General features: G+C 37.7%; 1 protein-coding gene across 1 annotated transcript; it reads left to right on the plus strand.

Moving 5' to 3' along the window:
- Window positions 1–302: 302 nt before the first annotated feature.
- LOC149819378 (putative pectinesterase 14) lies at window positions 303–2,466 on the plus strand. The gene is made up of 5 exons (XM_089986394.1): window positions 303–742; window positions 967–1,138; window positions 1,277–1,483; window positions 1,740–1,999; window positions 2,241–2,466. Exons 1-5 carry the CDS (start codon window positions 303–305, stop codon window positions 2,464–2,466), a joined length of 1,305 nt encoding a protein of 434 aa, XP_089842520.1.
- The last annotated feature ends 16,024 nt before the right edge of the window (window positions 2,467–18,490 follow it).

Genomic DNA, 18,490 nt, shown 5'->3' on the forward strand with positions numbered 1-18,490 from the left:
GAGAGAGAGAGAGAGAGAGAGACTGTCCAACTTGATTGAAGCAAATTAAATATCATGCCTTTGACATATTTTAGTAGAAGACCCGATAATGACCCACTGCCATGCAAAGTTCAACAGTCATGGCGTACGCATTCTTCAATCTCCACTAGCTAGGCATTTGGCCATCACCATAATCATGATCGTCACCATATATCACTTCAGTCATACTCCATCCGCCACTGAAAACAATTATTACATACATTAACTAACTATAAAGACACTACCAACCATGAAACTCACCACAACATGGTATGAATAAAATAATGGAAACAAGCCACAATTGTGCAAGGGGCTCCATCTTTTGGATTTCAGCCATTTTTGTAGCTGTTCTTTCCATTGTTGTAGCTGTTAACATACTTTCAAATGCTAGTGTTGCTTCACCTAGAATAGATGGTCGGAGTTTCTTCCTTACATCCTTTCCTAATAGATTCATTGGTAATGCACTGGAGCCCATTGATGTAGTTTCTCTTGTGAAGAATATTGTCAAGAGAGTGAGGGGCCATTACCGGAGAAAGCACAGAAGGGATGTGTGCAAGGATGTGAAGTGGCCGTCAAGGTTTATGTACGAAGAGAATCCCTCCCTTGTGATTGCTGTTGATTTACATGGTTGTGGGGATTTCACAAGCGTACAGGAGGCAGTTAACTTGGTTCCAGACAGCAGCCCCAATAGAACCCTTATCGTGATCAACTCTGGTGTTTACAGGTGTGCCATCTTTGATTCATCTCTCTCTCTCTCCAAAACCAAATGCCTTTGTGTACCAACTTCTTAACTAGTATCCGAACAATTTCTTAAAAACTTAGCTGTTCTTCTTAAATAGTCTAAACGTAAATCTACCATATATGTAGATTTCCCTTAAAATTTAACTTTTAGCAAAAACCGGAATTCAAAAGAGTCTGAACTGGGGACTAACAAAGGAATGGATGTAGGGAAAAGGTTGTTGTTAATGCCAGCAAGGGGAATCTAACGTTTCAAGGCCAAGGGTATCGCAGCACATTCATAAGCTGGAATGACACAGCCAATTCCACTGGGGGAACCATTTACAGTGCAACTGTTGCCATCCTTGCTCCTAATTTCATTGCTTACAACATTAGCTTCCAGGTAAGTCTTTACCTCTCAAAGCAAATGTCCCATGTTTCCTTGGTTCCCTAGTGATTTTTTTAATTATTTAAAGAACAACCAATTTCATTTCACAAACCTTTTGTTATTATTCCTTTCTTGGGTGGTGACTTGGAGAAGAATACAGCTGCTCCAGCATCCCCTGGTGATGTTGGGGGTCAGGCCATTGCTCTCAGAATTGCAGGGGACCAAGCTGCACTTTACAGTTGTGGAGTGTATGGAGCTCAGGACACGCTTCATGATGACCAAGGGAGACATTACTTTAAAGATTGCTTCATTGAAGGGTCTATAGATTTCATCTTTGGAAATGCAAGAAGCATTTACCAGGTAATTATCATGTACAAATACAAGTGCTTCTCAATTTTTAATGATACAGTAAGGTAGTCTTGGAGTATCATTGTTTACAAGAGCAGAACATACATTACACACACACACACAAGCACACGCACCTCCTTTCATCACCAAGAGGCACTTTGATCATGTTCGAAGAACCAAGTTGATGTCAGAGGGCAATCTAGGCCTACTAGATTACATGATACTCTATAGACCGTGGCCTAAGATGGATAAAGCTTTATGGTTGCAGGGTTGCACACTGAATTCAATTGCTAAGGAGGTGCCAATTGGGGTGGAGACCATCACAGGAGCCATCACAGCACAAGGAAGAAGATCTGAAAAAGAGAAGACAGGCTTTTCCTTTGTGAATTGCACTATAATTGGCTCAGGAAGGGTATGGTTGGGAAGGGCATGGGGACCTTATGCTTCAGTTGTCTTTTCGAGGTCCTACATGTCAGAGATCATAGCATCTGATGGATGGAATAACTGGAATGATCACTCTAGAGACCAGTATGTGGTTTGAGCCCAATTCTCTTCTTTAGGACCAATTTGCAGTATGCAGTACTATGTGGTTTGAGTCCTACAATTCTCTTCTTTATGACCAAGTTGCAGTATGGGGTAGTCCTACAATTCTCTTCTTTATAACTAATTTGCAGTACGGGGTAGTCCCACAAAATTTTTCTTTGGGACCAATTTACTTTCTCCTTTTTGTTTACTAGTTTCTCTTACTTGGTTTTATTGGATTATGCAGAACAGTCTTCTTTGGTGAGTTTGAATGCATGGGACCAGGGGCAAATAACAGTATGAGGGCTGTGTACTCTAAGCAGCTCAGTGAGTGTGAAGCTGTTCCATTCATGGATGTGTCTTTCATAGATGGAAACCAGTGGCCTTTTCCCCCTCTATATCCGCCACAAGAAAATTCTTCCTGTGAACCTAGTGACCATAGGAAAAAGGAAATTCTTCTTCAACCCTATTGACTATCAAATGTTATTTAGTTTATAATTGTTTCTATTACCATTATTAACAATACTATAATTGATGTTTCATTTTCTATTTATAAATACATTATTTTGCATATCTTCTTCCTTGAAACATTTGATCTTGGAAGCCTTAGCAGTATTACTTTGTACTTTCAGCGGTATGTTGTAACATGTTGGAATTATCTTTGCTGATAGTTTGAGATGAACATTGTCACTGATTGTTTTTCTATACCCTTCAGTATATTGGCTTTAAATCCATTTTTGAAACAGCCTTGGGCCAATTCCAAGTTTCCCATTTCTCTAGAAATAATAGGTTGTACCAAGATGCTTGACCATGTGATGTAAATCAAGAAGGCTCGATTTACGATAAAACTATCCACACTATGAATTATGTAGAAAAGACAAAAAATAGATTTAGAAATGCGAGAAATAATTAGAAAATGCAAGAATTTAACGCAAAGCAGAAAATAAATTAAAATAATTGAAAATACTAAATTCAATCTCAATTTTGAATTCTCAACTTGACAGTCTAATCTTCTAGGCCTTCCTTATATTTACAAGGGATGAATTCTAATCCTAATTGACTCCTTAAACTGATAACCCTCTAAAAGATAAAACTCATTCTAATCTAATGAAACATGGATATTGGATCCAATACATAATTCAATATCCATTACAAATATACCAAATACTAAAACGATCTAAAGATCCAAATGATAAAAATCCAAAATATAAATTAGATTCAAATGGATCCTTATAGACCCGGGTCTTCTGCTCCGCTCTTACATCATTCTCCATAAGTTGGAGAAAGACTTGCCCTCAAGCGACCCCGCTTACGCTTCTTTCAGTTGCGCTCTAACTGTAAAAAATAATGGACCATTGAAACCCCTGGAAGGCATAGATCCGCTAGTGTTGGGGTGATGTGATCCAAAGAATGTCCAAACACATGCAAAATGAAGATCCAGGATTAGCATGCAACCAAGTGGATCTTCATATAGAACATGGGTAACACCAAGAAGATCCACCTTAAGCTGCACTTGGGTCCAATTAGAACCAACATGGTCAAATGGATAAGATAGGCTTTGAAGGTGGGTTACTTTTAGAGATGGTTTAGGTTGAATATATCCGTGAGGGTTTAATAGGGTACTAGGATTTGTTTGGAACTATTTAAATGGGTTTTGGATAGGACTTGGATCAGGTTAGTCAGGTTTTGGGTAAGGTTTAGGTCTACAATAAGGTTAAAAGGATCAAATGGGTTGTGGAACCGAGTTTGAACAAATGAACCGATTTCTGAAGGTTGTTAAGGAGGGACAATGGGGAGGGTAAAGTCCTTGAGAATAAGCTGAACCAGTCCAGTGGGGGCATCATGATGCTCACGATGGTGGAAAATAGGAGGTGGAGGGTTAGGGTTTGGAAACCCCAACTCACCCCCCATCGATGGTGGCTCTCCTTGGGCCAAGTGGCTGGCTGCCAGGGGTGTTGCCTACGAGAGGGCATCGATGGAAACCCACCAGAAACCTCTTAGCTTGTGGGTTGTCCCTAGCTAGCCTCGCCAGAAAATGAATGGAAGAAGAAGGGGGAGGGAGGAACATGACACTCTTTCTCCCTTCCTCTTGCCAATTGCACAGAGCACGACAGCGCCAGGTAGGGCACCGACATCAGTGGAAGCTGATCTAGGGGCAGGGGTGAAAGATAAGAAAAAAATAATGGTAGAGCAGGCGAGGTGGTTGGAGGAGGAGGTGATAATGGTGAAGGACATGGGCAGATCAGGGAGGGTGGAGACACCGAAGCATGGTTCACCACCGATAAGGGTTGCATGTGAAAAGCCCACGTAAAAAAAATCAGACCCGGGTCGGGTCTGGATCCGACACGAGCTCATTCTCGCTAGGGTTATAAAACCTGACTCAAAGGTGAGGATTTTTTAAAAAACCCTCTCCCCTGTGTGCCACACCACGTTCGTGCCATCCCCCCCCCCCCCGAGCTCTTTAAGAGCATCACAGAAGGGAAGGGTGGGCTCTCAGCGACGCTCCTCTTCCTCACTCTCCTCGCATCGGTGCCCCCTTCTCGCAACCCTCGACGCTACCATGGCCGACCACCTCATCGGTATGCTTGCACCTCTCTCTCGTTCCCTATGCATGACAGCACCGACGACACCGACCAACGCCGTCGATCCCCTCCCAAGTACACCCTTCCCTTCTTCTCTTCTTCTTCTCTTCTTCTTCTTATTCTTCGATTGCTGGAAGGCCTGCAGGAGGTCGCCGCCCCCCTGTCATGCCGCCCCCTTCTCCTCCTTCCCTCGTCTTTTGGTTCTCTTCCCTCTCTGTGTTATCTCGCCAGGAGGTCGATGGCCTCTGTCGTGCCCTCCCTCTTTCCCCTCTCACTGATGGCTCATCGGGAGGCCGACAAGAGGCCCACAGTCCCTGTCGTGCCCTCCCTCTCCCTCTGTTGTCTCACTAGGAGAACGACAGGAGGTCGGTGGCCCCTGCCATGCCCTCCCACTCCCCCTGTGTCTGTCGAAAAGTCGGCATATGGTTGACAACCCCCCTGTCATCTCCCTCTCTCTCTTGTGGTTTGTCGGAGAGCCGGCAGGGGGCCGATGGCCCCTGCAGCACCCTCCTTCTCTTGTTGGTTATCAGAGGGTCGATGGGAGGTCGATAGTCTCTCTATCGTGCCTTCCTTCCTCTCTTCGTGTGCGGGAAGGGTCCAATGGGTGGCCCCTACCGCCCCTCCTTTTCTCCTTTGGGGCTTGCCTGAGGGTTGACAGGTGGTTGACGGCCTCTGCCACCCTTTCCCTTCCTCTGTGACCTGCCAGGGGGTCAGCAAGTGCCAGGTGGTCCCAATCGCCCTTTCCCCCCTTCTTTGATCTCCTCTATTGTCGGAGGGCTGATAAGAGGCCGACAACCCCTGTCGTGCCCTTCTACTTCCTCTGTGCCTACCGGAAGGTCGACAGGGGATCGATGGCCCCTGTCACACCTTCCCCCTCTTTCTAGATTTGTTGAAAGGCCAACAGGAAGCTGGTGACCCCCTGTCGTGCCTTCTCCTTCTATTGTCTACGTTGTAAGGAGGCTGGCAGGAGGCCGACGGCCTCTGCCATGCTCTCCCTCTCTCTTCTTCACTGTATCTGGTAGGCAGGGCCCCCTCTGCCATTCGATGTCCATCGGTAGGGTTGAGGCCCCTGCCATTTGAAGTCAGTCATGCAGGGGCCGAGGCCCTTGCCATTCGAAGTCAGTCATGCAGAGGCCTTGGCCCCTGCCACTCATCAGATTTCGTACGACAGTGATCTCAACCTCTGTCGCTCATGCTTTTCGCCGACAAGCCAGGCCTTACCACTGCTCTTCTGTTCTTATTACAACTATGACATAATAGATTTCACACTTTTACAGATTTATGCAACGGGTCTCATTCGTGCTCTACGGCCCGAGCCCCGTATCACCTACACTTGTAGGCGCACGCAACGACACAACATCCTGATGTAGGGGAAAGTCGCACAAGGATTTTAGATGAATGAAATAAAGTATAAGAATTCTGAGATAGAATAATTGATTTTTAATACATGCTTACATGTAGAACAATATAACTTGTGATTACCTGTTTTGTGTTTTCTCGTTCCTACAATTTTAAAATTACATGCTTGATGTTTGCTATATGGGTAGACTCATTTTTACAGTGATTTCTATTACTGCGTTTTTGTACTTTCTTGTTATTGTGATTGCACTGTAGATGCTTTGTTTGTTATTACATGTTGAATCTTGTTGCCACCCTCAGGCAAGCCTTATAGGGTGTGCAAGTGCACGTACCATATCTTGTGCCTTTTGGAAAGGTGCAAAATTGTGTACAAGCACTAAAAGCTTGAGAGGAGGTGCTTCCTCATGCAAGGCTGACTTCTCGAGAATAAAATTTAGCTTATAAAGCTTGTGATCTATTTATGTGTTGCTAGATGCAATTAATTGTACCTCGAGTCTGTTACTCAGAAGGAATGATTGGATCCACGACGATCTCAAGACCTGTTTAAGATTTTCTATTTTATAGTGTTTGAGCATGCCAAGTATATTACTGCTTTTAAGTTATATGAAACAGTGTGTGAGGTTATCCTTCGGAAAACCCATGACCTACTGTCGTAGCCATACCTTGAGTCAGGTACGGTATGTATATTACGATAAGTAGTATGTGAGGTCGTTGAGCACCTCGAGGTGTGCAATGAATATGCTGTTGAAATAAGTAAAAATAATGATGTTCGCCTCCATAGGCCAAATGCTCAAAGCGCAATGCATGTCATGTATGAAATAAATGAATTTCAATATATTAATTGTTGCCCTCTCATCGTAATTGTACCTTCAGAAAGGTACAACCATGCTTTTGGACAAGTACGTCACGTTGGTGTTACGATGTTTGGATGATGAGGTTGTGGCAACCTCGAAGCGTGCATATGGCACAATGCTAAAATCACATAAATGGTGACAACTCGCCTTCACAGGCAAGATGCTCGAGTGAGTCTAACAAACCAAAGCATGTAGAATGAGGCGACTGTTAAGAAACCTCTGTCGTACTCATTCGACCTTCATGGTTCATCAAGGGAGATAATGGATGGTACAAAAACTCTGATGGACCGGTTGCTAACAACCACCCCACGGGCAAAAGACTCGGCTTCTCCAGTCATCAGAGTTAGGGGAATTGGGATTACCATAAATTATCCTAGGTAGTAACTCCTAGGTACTTCTACAGAAGTTGGATGCATCCATGGGCCACGAATGCCTTTAGGGATTTACTCTCTTGGTCACTGACCATCTCTTTAGAAGCGGACTCAGACAGCAATTCGGGTTAATGAAAAACACGTGATATAATAAATCCTCGGATCAGTTTCGGCTATTTTTACATTTTGCATTTGTGCGTACCCACATGTCAGTTAATATCAGAACTTAAAGAATACATTTTCATAATAGTTGTAGATAATTGAGATTTGTACTACTTGAAATGTTGTTGGTATATCTCTGTCAAGACAATAGATCTTTACATATGTTGCATATGCTAGAATAGATTACGTATTATACTTGTTACTTTTAATGTAATAAATTATTTATCTCATGAATGTCCTGCTTTATTTTTTTCTACATTGTCTATTTGTGCACCTACTAGTTTGTTATGAAACAGACCCATTTCATGGGCAGATGATGAGTAGGACTTCATAGGCGGTCGATAGCACGATGCAGCATGACTCGAGATTGTCCTTCTTTCTGCTGGCGTCTTGGCTTTGAGTTTTGAGTTTTTTATTTAAATTATTAAATAGTGGAAAAATTCTTATTTTGTAATAAACTGCAGATTTTATTAACAATCTATTGTTTTGTTTCCTCGTTTCCTTTGAGTAGTTGTTTCATGAGAAATGATAATTTTACTGCTAACGTACCCAAAATTGGGTAACTTGTGCTCCTTTCTAAATTACTTTCGCTGTTGATTTTAAAAGTAAAAACTTTAATCTTTAAAAGGTTTTTTGTCAATGTTTTCGAAATCACAAGTTAAAATTTTGGAGCGTTACAGCGTGCCAACCTGTCTCATCTGGCATAGCCCTATCATCTAGTAAATCATTGGCAGGTCAATCCTACCAGCCAGAAAGATAGAAGGAAGGTCAAGGACAGGTACCCTCTGCCTGTGGGTCAGTCCTATTTGGCGTGCACTCTCCGGGTGGCATCCCGCTGAAGGGTGGGCTCTGTCTTGCCAGAAATAAGGAAGGATGAACAACAACGAAAGCTAATTGCTCCTAGACGAGCTCTGGAGCTTTGACAAAGGAGGACACTTCGATCTCGTTCACCCTCTCCTCAACAAGGTCGTTGAATGCTTTGTCAAGGTCGTTGGGTTCAGTGTTGTTCATGTGGTCTCCCATAATGCATACATCGCTCTGGTGGAAGGAGGGTGTGGCGACACCGACGGTTTGGTGAGATGGGGAACACAAAGAAATGGTGGTTGAAGGTGGAGCTGAGGAAGGGGGCTCTACAAGTCCTGAAACAAGCAAGGCAGGCAGTGGCTCCCTCCACCACCTCCAGCACAATGGGCACTCCGAGAAGGGGTGGCCCTCATCGGCCTGCCCAGTCTTGTGGTGGGTCGTCGGACGAGGGTGGGTAAGTGGTATGTCATCATTCCACTGAAAAACAACAAGAGAAAGGAGGAGCGCAACATGCCATCTCGCTCTCTTTGATTGTTGTCATTAAAGAACCTTCCATCATCGGTCGAGTTTCACGTGACCGCTTTCTATTCCTTTGTTGATTTGAGGGCTGCTTGTCGTTGATAAGCATTTATTTTCGCGTAACACACTTTCATTGTATTTGTATGAGCATCTTCCTCATCTTATCATATTCTGGCAGCTTCGTGGGAATAGATGTTGACGGTTTCTGAACCAAATATGTGCATTTGATATCATTGCGGGCATAACATATTAAAAAATTATTGCATCATAAGGATCATCACTTCATCAAGGGTTGCCTTTGATTTTGCGATGCAATCTATTGCATGATCATTATCCAACATTGTAAACACGATCAGGATTTTGGCTCTGATACCAATTGGTATAAATTGAGAGAGCTTGATTTATGATAAAACTACCCACACTATGAATTTTCTACGAAAGACAAAAATGGATTTAGAAATGCAAGAAATAATCAGAAAAATACAAGAATTTAATGCAAAGCAAAGAATAAATTAAAATAACTAAAAATGCTAAATTTATTCTCAATTTTGAATTCTTAATTTGACTGTCCAATCTCCTAGGCCTTACCTATATTTATTAGAAAAAAATTCTAATCCTAATAGACTCACTAAACTGATAACCCTCTAAAAGACAGAACTCATCCTAATCTAATAAAATATGGATATTAGATCAAATATATAATTCAATATCTATTACAAATGAACTAAATACTAAAATGATCCAAAGATCTAAATGATAAAAATTCAAAATATAAATTAGATCTAAATAAATTTTTGTGGATCCAAGTCTTCTGCTCTCCTCTTGCATCACCATGTTATGAGTGACTAGAATGAATTTTGATATGCAGAAATCATAGTATTAAAAAAATAGAGGAAGAATTTAGTTGACATACTGCTGAAAATAATACAAAAACCCTTGTATATATTGGTCTTATAATAAACAACCATATCTCACATCCAACTAGGTTATCCGAGTGGCAGCAGGTCAGGGAAGAAGGTGTTGACCCCTTTGTCCCAGATTCAACCTCCACTGATTTTGAAGGTGCCTTTAGTTGGTAGGCTCTGTAAGGGCTTGGGTGTCGATGACCCCACTCGGGGTTTACCTCACATGAGGGTGGGTCTATTAAGTGACCTAGTTTTTTTACGACATGTGTAATAGATTTTGGATTATTATCACACATTATGTTATGTTTTAAGTTGTAAATCCACATATTCTGTTTTTTATTTTAAGTTGTAAAACTCCTCGACAATTTTACTCTTTTGTTGTAATATTATTGTAACCTATAATGAGGGGTGTACTTATCCAATGTAAAGAAAAGAGTTATAAAATCAAGAAGACACAACTTTCTATGTGCACAACCTTTATTCTTTTGAAGAAAGGTTTCCTTCTCTCTCAAGTCATATTTCTCTCTTGGATGATTGAGTTAAGGTTTAATATATATTGATGCCCTAATTTTTACATGGTATCAGAATGGGTTAAGGGATTGATTCAACTACGAGTGTCCTTCAAGATCTTTCCCTCCAATTTAAAGGTATTTCTTGTTTTTTAAATCAGATCTACATCTCTTTCTTTCCTCTATTTATGTATATTCCTTGTTTTATGATTCATTTCTCTAGTTTTTAAAAACCCAATATCTCACCTTCATGATTTCTGAAAATAATTTTTTATCTACAATAAAATCCATATTTACTACAGAAACACATGGCCTACCTTTGTTCTTTACCTTTGGATTCTTGTTGGACACATCCCACCTTGGGAAACATGCTTTAATTGACACAAACAAATTTGAGGTTATTTTATTTCTGAAAAAACATGATATTGAGATCAAATCCCAGACCTGACACGTTCCATTAGATCGACTAAACGTTCTCAGTCTAAAAAAAAGGTTTATATTGTAGAGTTGTTTTTCATTATTCCTAAAAAAATCATTGATCTTGAGAAATCAAAGCATTCTTTTCCTTTTTTTATGGATCTTCCTCTTATTTTGATATCTCTCTCTTTGCATTAAGATTAACATTTAGTATATGGATCCTAACATAAATCCAACCTTATCATCCAACTTTTTTCCTCAATTAGTGTATGAAAAGCTTTCTAATTCCAATTATCTGATTTGAAAAATATAAATTATACATTTTATTTAGAGTCAAGATCTTGGAGGACATCTAGATGGATTGGTTCCTATCTCTCGCAAACTCATTATCCATGAATAAAAAGATGACAAAAGGGTGATAACTTCTTCTTCTATAATCGAGAATCTTGACTGTGTCTTGGATGCAACACAACCAAGCCTTGGTAGCATACATTACCTTCACCCTATCACAAGAGGTATTGATTGGTGTTCTAGATAATTTTAGAGACAATCAGTTGTGGAACTAGCTTGCACTCATATACTCTCAGATTTTCGAGACAAGAGTATTGTTTTTTGAAGAGAGAGTTCTAGAATCTGAAGAAAGGGGCTCTAAGTGTAATGGAGTACTTCAATAAGATGAAGAATATTAAAAAACATCTCATTATGATTAGGCATGAAGTGTCCAATAAAGATAAAGTATTTTAGACTCTGAATGGATTAGGTGTCGAGTTTCATGTTCTAACCACTACTCTTATATGTCAGCCCAAGCGTCTTACTTTTGATGCACTCAGGCTAAAACTGCTTCAGTATGAGATGAGCATGAAGGGTCTAACCAAGTGTATTGAAGATAGTTTTGGAGAAAATTTGCATGTAATGATTACAAAAAATTATCATGAGAAGAACAGTGGCACCTATGGTAGAAGTAGATGAGGGAAATACATTCTCTCTCTTCCCTCTAATGCTCAATCTTTTAAGGATGAAAATTAGAATGTGCCCATCTGTTTCATTTATAAAAAGAAGGGACACATCAAGGCAAACTACTAGTTTAAAAATGACCCTAGATATAATTCAGATTCCAAGAATTTCAATTATTCGAATAATCCATCCAACTCAGCTAAGGGATCAGACGAAAAGAAATTATTGATTGCTGCATTATCAAATTTTAATTTCAAAAAATCTGAAGATGACACGTGGTAATGTGGACTAAGAGATAGCCATTTAGGTGATACAAGTAAGTTTTCTACTTTGATTACATATTCTAGGCAAGGTCTAATCATTAGTGGTGATGGTGATCGTCACCCAATATCTCACACTAGAACTGTTTATGTTCCCTTGTTTAATTTTAAGACATTAAATTTGAATAATGTTCTATGTGTTCCTAATAACAAGAAAATATTATTTTTGTCACTCAACTTGTTGATGACATGAACTTCTATGTTGTATTTACACCCTCTTATGTTTTTGTTAATGATCTTCACATGAAGAAGATGTTCGCTGATGGTGAGTGACGTGGGAGGATATATATCAATGAGGATCTGTTGACTGCTATTCGAGGGAACCAAGAAGCTCCACATAAAGAGTCATCATCTAGTCTTTCAGAGTTAGAGTTTGCTTCATAGTGATCATAATGTTTTGAGTTGTAATAATCCAAATTTGTTGCATCTTAGACTTGGTCATTGTAATCAAATTTTTTTTCGTCATTTAGAGTTTAAAGGCTTGATATCCAAACTAAATGTAGAATCGACCTTATGTCCAAGTTGTCAAGTCTGCAAGAGTCACGTATTATCTTTTATTTCTTAGAATAACAAAGCTTTCAAACCCTTTGAGATTATTTATTCTGATGTTTAGGGTCATGTTCCAATACCTTTTTTATCCGAGAGTCGATATTATATTTCTTTCACTTATGATTATTCTCGATTCGCTTGGATTTATTTTATGAAAAATAAATCTGAAGTCTTTGGGTTATTCCAAAAATTTTATATCATAGTTGATCATGCATAATTTCATATATTTTCATATATGATCATGTGCGATAAATGCTTAAAGATGCTTGTTTGCTAAGGTTTTCATAGTTTTTCATCAAAGTGTAATTCGAGCAAATTGAGCCTCTCTAGAGTATTTTGGGTAAACTAAAGTTTTTAGAAAATATTTTTAGAAAAAAAGGTCTTTTGAAATATTGAAAAATTTATGGATTCTTTTTTAAAAGAATTTCTAAAAACCTAATTAAAGATTATAAATAGTTAGGTTTGAGAAGAGAGGGATGTTTTTTTCTCTCTTGGAATCTGTAGCCCCCCCTTCTCTCTCCTCTCTACCTCTCCTTCCTCTTATTTTTTTTCCTTTCTCTTCTCAAGCCGGTTTTCTTCCTTCTTTCTTTTTTTTTTTCTTCTTTCTCGTCTTTGCTTCTAAACCTCATCATCGTTGGTTTTTGCCCCCATCGTTAGAGAGAGAATGAAGTTCATTCGATTGCAATGGAGAAACCATCTTCTTTTTCTCAACCCTTTCATCGAAGGTAAATCACACGGTTTGCTTCTTCTCCCCCTTCTTCGTAGTATTTAGGATCATTGCATGCATCATAGTTAATTTATTTCTTCATCATCATCATTGCATACAAGGTAGGATATTTTCTACAACATTGCTACATTTAGGATAGTATAAAGTTTGTTTTAAGCATCACATATTTTGTTATTATTGCATAGCGTAGGCTATCTTAGATTTTTATTTATTTTTGCTGCCATTGGACATGCGTGGATAGATGATCAGATATATCGTTGTTGACAGATCGGATTGCTTATTCAATTAACAAAAATTGAGTGATCGAATTTCGATCACGTTGCAAATAGTTCAATGACCACGTCAACTGGTATGACGTGATTCTGCAAACCAGTGCATACAAGAAGATCTACCGTGAATCACTGAGTAGCATTGCCGTCTTGTGTGATTCTTGAAATCACGTAGAGCCGTGTATTTGGTAGACAAGAAAAAACCTTCCTGTTGTTACTAAGTTTTACAATCACTGATCTGAGTCATAAAGATTATATTTTTTTTCAAGAGATCAGAGCGAGTGGGGGTTGATGTTGTTCAAAAGATTGTTTGTGTTGTATGTGCTGAAATGTTTTCTATGAATAACATAATGCATGTCATTATGTGATTGATGTTAATTGAATTTTGACATGGCAGCAAGAATGTTTTAGTTAGTTTTAGTAAGTTAATCATGTTATCCTCTTAGATTGTTTTATAGTGCAGTACTGCATCTTAGATTAGAATTAATAGGATTATTTCACAACTTAGGGTAGTGTCTGTTGTTTTTAACTTGAATAGTTTACTGACCATTCATGTGAGTGTTAGTTAATTGATTAATTTTATTTTAAAATTATAAGTCGGTTAGCATTAGTTTAAGTAATTGGTAGTAGTTAATTTGCATTCACATTTTATTTGCTTAGAATAATACATTAGTTTAACTAGGTATAAATCGTATTCACGTTTTTTTGTTGTTGATTGATTAACTTAGTCTGTTTCATAAATTCACTCTTATTAGTTAGTTAGGTTATTTTGTTAATTTGTTTTTTAGTAGTTAGTCTCATGAATTAGTTCTTGTTTGTTCATAGTTAGTTTTACTATTTTGTCTTTTAGTGTAGTTGTTAGTTACATGTTATGAGTATTTCATGATAGTTTATTTCATATTTTTGTAATTTTTGACTGAAACTAACATTGAATTTGTGTGAGTTTTTGTGTTTTGTCTTGTGTTTTATCTTTTTATTCTTGCAGGGAAGCGTTCAGACATGCGGTGAGCCCTCAAAAGGCCCTTCCGAGTGTCCCTTCAAGCCCCTCAGGAAGCCCTTCCACAAAAAGACTAAAAATCAATGATGAAGAAACACTGAAGGGAAGCAGTGAAGATAAAAAGAGACTAAAAGCTCAAAGCACTGAAGACCTTTTTTTTATTTTTAGCTTAGGATTTATTTTATTTTCTTTATTTAATTTATTGGGTCTATAATAAAATCATTAATTATTCTTTGTAAGTCCTCCGCAAAGGGCAGCACACATTCTTTTATTTAGTTAATTAATTTTTCTTTTTAAGACAATAAAAATAGTTCTATGTGGGGTACAAAAGTACTTATCTCGTTCTTTGAGTTTGACTCGGACTTCACCACTAGTGTGAACCAGTTTTTATGATTTGGTGCACGGTTTGCACAAGCATTTTTACTGAAAATATATCTCAAAAATACTCTATTAAAAAAAGTTGTTTCAATAGTTTAAACTCACTTTTGTCCTCAATAGTTAAGTCCAAAAGTGATGGGGGTAGTGAGTATATGTCAAAAGAAAATTCTTATTTCTTACAAGAAAATAGAATTAAACATAGATTATCTTGTCCTCAAACGTTCTAACAAAATGGCATTGCCGAGAGAAAGCATCTTTACATTATTGAGAGCGCTTTGTCTATGATGCATGCAAGACATCTTCCTTTCTATTTATGAACAAAAGCTTTTCACTCTGCTATATATATCATTAATTGGCTTCTCATGGATATTTTTGACAACAAATTCTCATATTTTATCGTAAATGGATATCACCTAAAATATGATGTTTTGAAGGCATATGGGTATATATGTTATGTTCATATTAATAAAGATATGCAAAATATGTTTGCAGACAAGACACTAGTCTGCAAACTTGTAGGATATGTTGATGATTATGATGGATATAGGTACTTTGATGTTAAAAACAAGTGCATTCATACTCCAAAAAATGTTGTTTTCGATGAGCACTCATTTCAGAAATTCTTTGAGACAATTAAACAACATAGTACAACAACAGAGACAGAAACTTATTTACATTGGTTGAGTGATCAACTTATTTCCTCAGAAGTGCCTTCAGTCATAGACAATGCTTCTATGCATACATGGCATGAAATAGCATGGTCTAATCAAGCTGAAATGACAAAATCTCATAAAGTGCCACATGATACTCATCATGGTTTCAGGTTTTAGCAGGTTTATGTTCGAAGATGTACAACACTCTCCTCTTCTAATCATTCAGGATCCTTAAAATTTATTTTTGACCCCACATCAGAGAATCACAAGGACCTTAAACAACTCATGTTGCATAGATCAACGTGTGTTAGGCATTCCATTGATAGATGGATAAGTTATGATAACTTCTATCTTGATCATCAACTGTTCTTGGCATAAATAAAGAAATATTCTAAGTCAAGAACATTTTTAGAAGTTGAGTCAAACCAAAGATGGGTGGATGTAGTGAATGAGGAGATCAAGGCATTACATGAATGCCAAACATGAGATATTGTGAAAAGACCAAGGGGCAAGAATATAGTGGGATCAAAATGAGTATACAAAGTCAAATTTAAACAAGATGACAACATAGAAAGATTCAAGGCAATATTGGTTGCAAAAGGCCTCGCACAAGAGTATGGGCTAGGCTATGATGAAACATTTAGTCCAATTGTCAAAATGGGAAGTATCAGAATAGTGTTATTTTTTGCCCTGGCAACACGGATGAGTTTTAACAATTAGATGTTTAAAATTGCATTCTTACATTGGGATTTGAAAGAAGAAGTGTATATGGAACAACCTCAAGGGTAGTGTAAAAAAGATCACAAAGACCTTAAACAACTCATGTTGCATAGATCAACGCGTGTGAGACATTCCATTGATAGATGGATAAGTTATGATAAGTTCTATCTTGATCATCAACTGTTCTTGGCATAAATAAAGAAATATTCTGAGCCGAGAACATTTTTAAAAGTTGAGTCAAACCAAAGATGGGTGGATGTAGTGAATGAGAAGATCAAGGCACTACATGAATGTCGAACAAGGGATATTGTGAAAAGACCAAGGGACAAAAATATAGTGGGATAAAAATGGGTATACAATGTCAAATTTAAACAAGATGACAACATAGAAAGATTCAAGACAATATTGGTTGCAAAATGCCTCACACAGAAATATGGGCTAGGCTATGATGAAACATTTAGTTGGGTTGTCAAAATGGGAAGTATCATAATAGTGTTATTTTTTGCCTTGGCAACACAGATGAGTTTTAAATCAATTAGATGTTTAAAAATGCATTATTATATTGGGATTTGAAAGAAGAAGTGTATATGGAACAACCTCAAGGGTATTGTGAAAAAGATAGCCAAGAATATGTTTGCAAATTAAAAATATTAACATATGGGCTAAAACAAGCATCAAGGCCACAATTCAAACGTTTTTCAATTGAGGTCCAAAAGTGTGGACTCAAGTGATCAACCCTTGATCATTCTCTCTTTTTATTTAAAGACAGAGAATGTATCACCGTCATCCTCATATGTAGATGACATTATTATAACTAGAAGTTCAAAAAATCATATTACTCTAGATCTCTTGGGAAGGAAATTTCATATGAAAGACTTGGGAGCATTGAAGTTCTTCTTAGGAGTAGAGGTAGACAAAGGAGCTGACTCTATTACTCTTATATAGATCACAAATATATTCTTGATGTTCTTGAGAGATGAGATATAAAAAACTATAAACCTTTTGGTACTTCTAGCATTCTAAATCATAAACTAAGCATGGATGAAGGTGAACTTCCATACAAAGACCCCATAAAATATAGGAGCATTATATACATGTTACAATACCTAATGTTTACATGACTTGATATTACGTATGTTGTAAGCCAAGTATCTCAATTCATGCATATTCTTCAAGTAGGACACATGGAAGTTGTGAAGAGAATATTGAGATACCTGAAAGCAACTGTTGGAGATGGATTAGTATATAAGAAAGACATTGCTAATAAAAGTATTTTTCTCAGGAAAAATTTAATTTCATGAAGCAATAAAAAGCAAAGAACTGTACGGTGTAGTACAAATACTAAATATCAGTCCATGACAGCAACTACAACAGAGGCCATATGGATACAACATCTATTGAGTGAGCTTTGGAGAGTGTCTCCCATGTCAATTCTCTATTGTGACAACCATAGTACAATCAAAATTGCACAAAATCATATTCAGCATTGAAGGGTAAAACACTTTAATATCGATCAACATTTCATTAGACAAAGAATAGAGGAACTCGAGTTAAAAGCTAGGTACATTAGTACCAATGATCAAATAATATATCTCTTTACAAAAGGACTCACTAACGAGAGGTTTTGGTTTATGAAAAGAAAGTTGAATATGGATCAAAACCATGTTCAACTTGAGGGAGGGTGTTAAGACTTGTGGAATGAATCTTGGATCAAGATTCACATGGTATGTTATATTTTAAGTTGTAAATCCACATGTGCTGTTTTGTGTTTTAAGTTGTAAATCTCTTTTACTCTTTTACCCTTTTCATGTAATATTGTTGTAACCCCTAATGAGGGGCATACTTGTCCAATGAAAACAAAGAAATTATAAAATTAAGAGGGCACAATGCAACCTCTATTTTTTGAAAAAAAAGTTTTTCTTTTCTCTCAAGTCCTCTTTCCCCCTTGGATGATTGAGTTAGGGTTCAATACATATTGATGCCCTAATTTTTAAGGTTTTTGGCAAATATTCACGGTCATAAAAAAGGGCCATATCCCCTTATTGTAAAAAACAAGGGGAGACAATAGTAGTAGCTTTAAAAGATGCATAAACCTAAAAGACTAAAATATAGGTCTGGAAAGAAAATTTAAAAAAAATGAAAAAAGAAGGGAATTATAACAATTGCTTGAGATTGAAATTAAGCAAAAATAAAACCAAACAAGATATATTAAATCAAGAAAAAGGGCCATGGGGTTGTGAGAATTTGTAGATCCAGAAAGAGGCCAGAAATGTCTTCAAAAGTACCAAAGCAATAATGGCCAGAAATATAATAACCTATTTTCAGAATAGGTTATGAATATACATATAAGTAACTGGAATATGAGAACTAGAAATATGGGCATTCCCAACATTTTTTTTGTAAATCCAACCATAGGAATCAACTGTTGGATCATGTATTTTCTATGAA

This window comes from Nuphar pumila, chromosome 13 (assembly GCF_984573655.1).
Source record: "Nuphar pumila chromosome 13, dmNupPumi1.hap1.1, whole genome shotgun sequence".
NCBI lineage: Eukaryota > Viridiplantae > Streptophyta > Magnoliopsida > Nymphaeales > Nymphaeaceae > Nuphar > Nuphar pumila.

Bases quoted from the DNA above. Each gene is read 5' to 3' on its own strand.
- LOC149819378 (XM_089986394.1), top strand. From the start codon at position 303: ATGGAAACAAGCCACAATTGTGCAAGGGGCTCCATCTTTTGGATTTCA. The intron at 743-966 runs GTGTGCCATCTT...GAATGGATGTAG, and splicing joins ATCAACTCTGGTGTTTACAG to GGAAAAGGTTGTTGTTAATG. The intron at 2,000-2,240 runs GTATGTGGTTTG...TGGATTATGCAG, and splicing joins AATGATCACTCTAGAGACCA to AACAGTCTTCTTTGGTGAGT.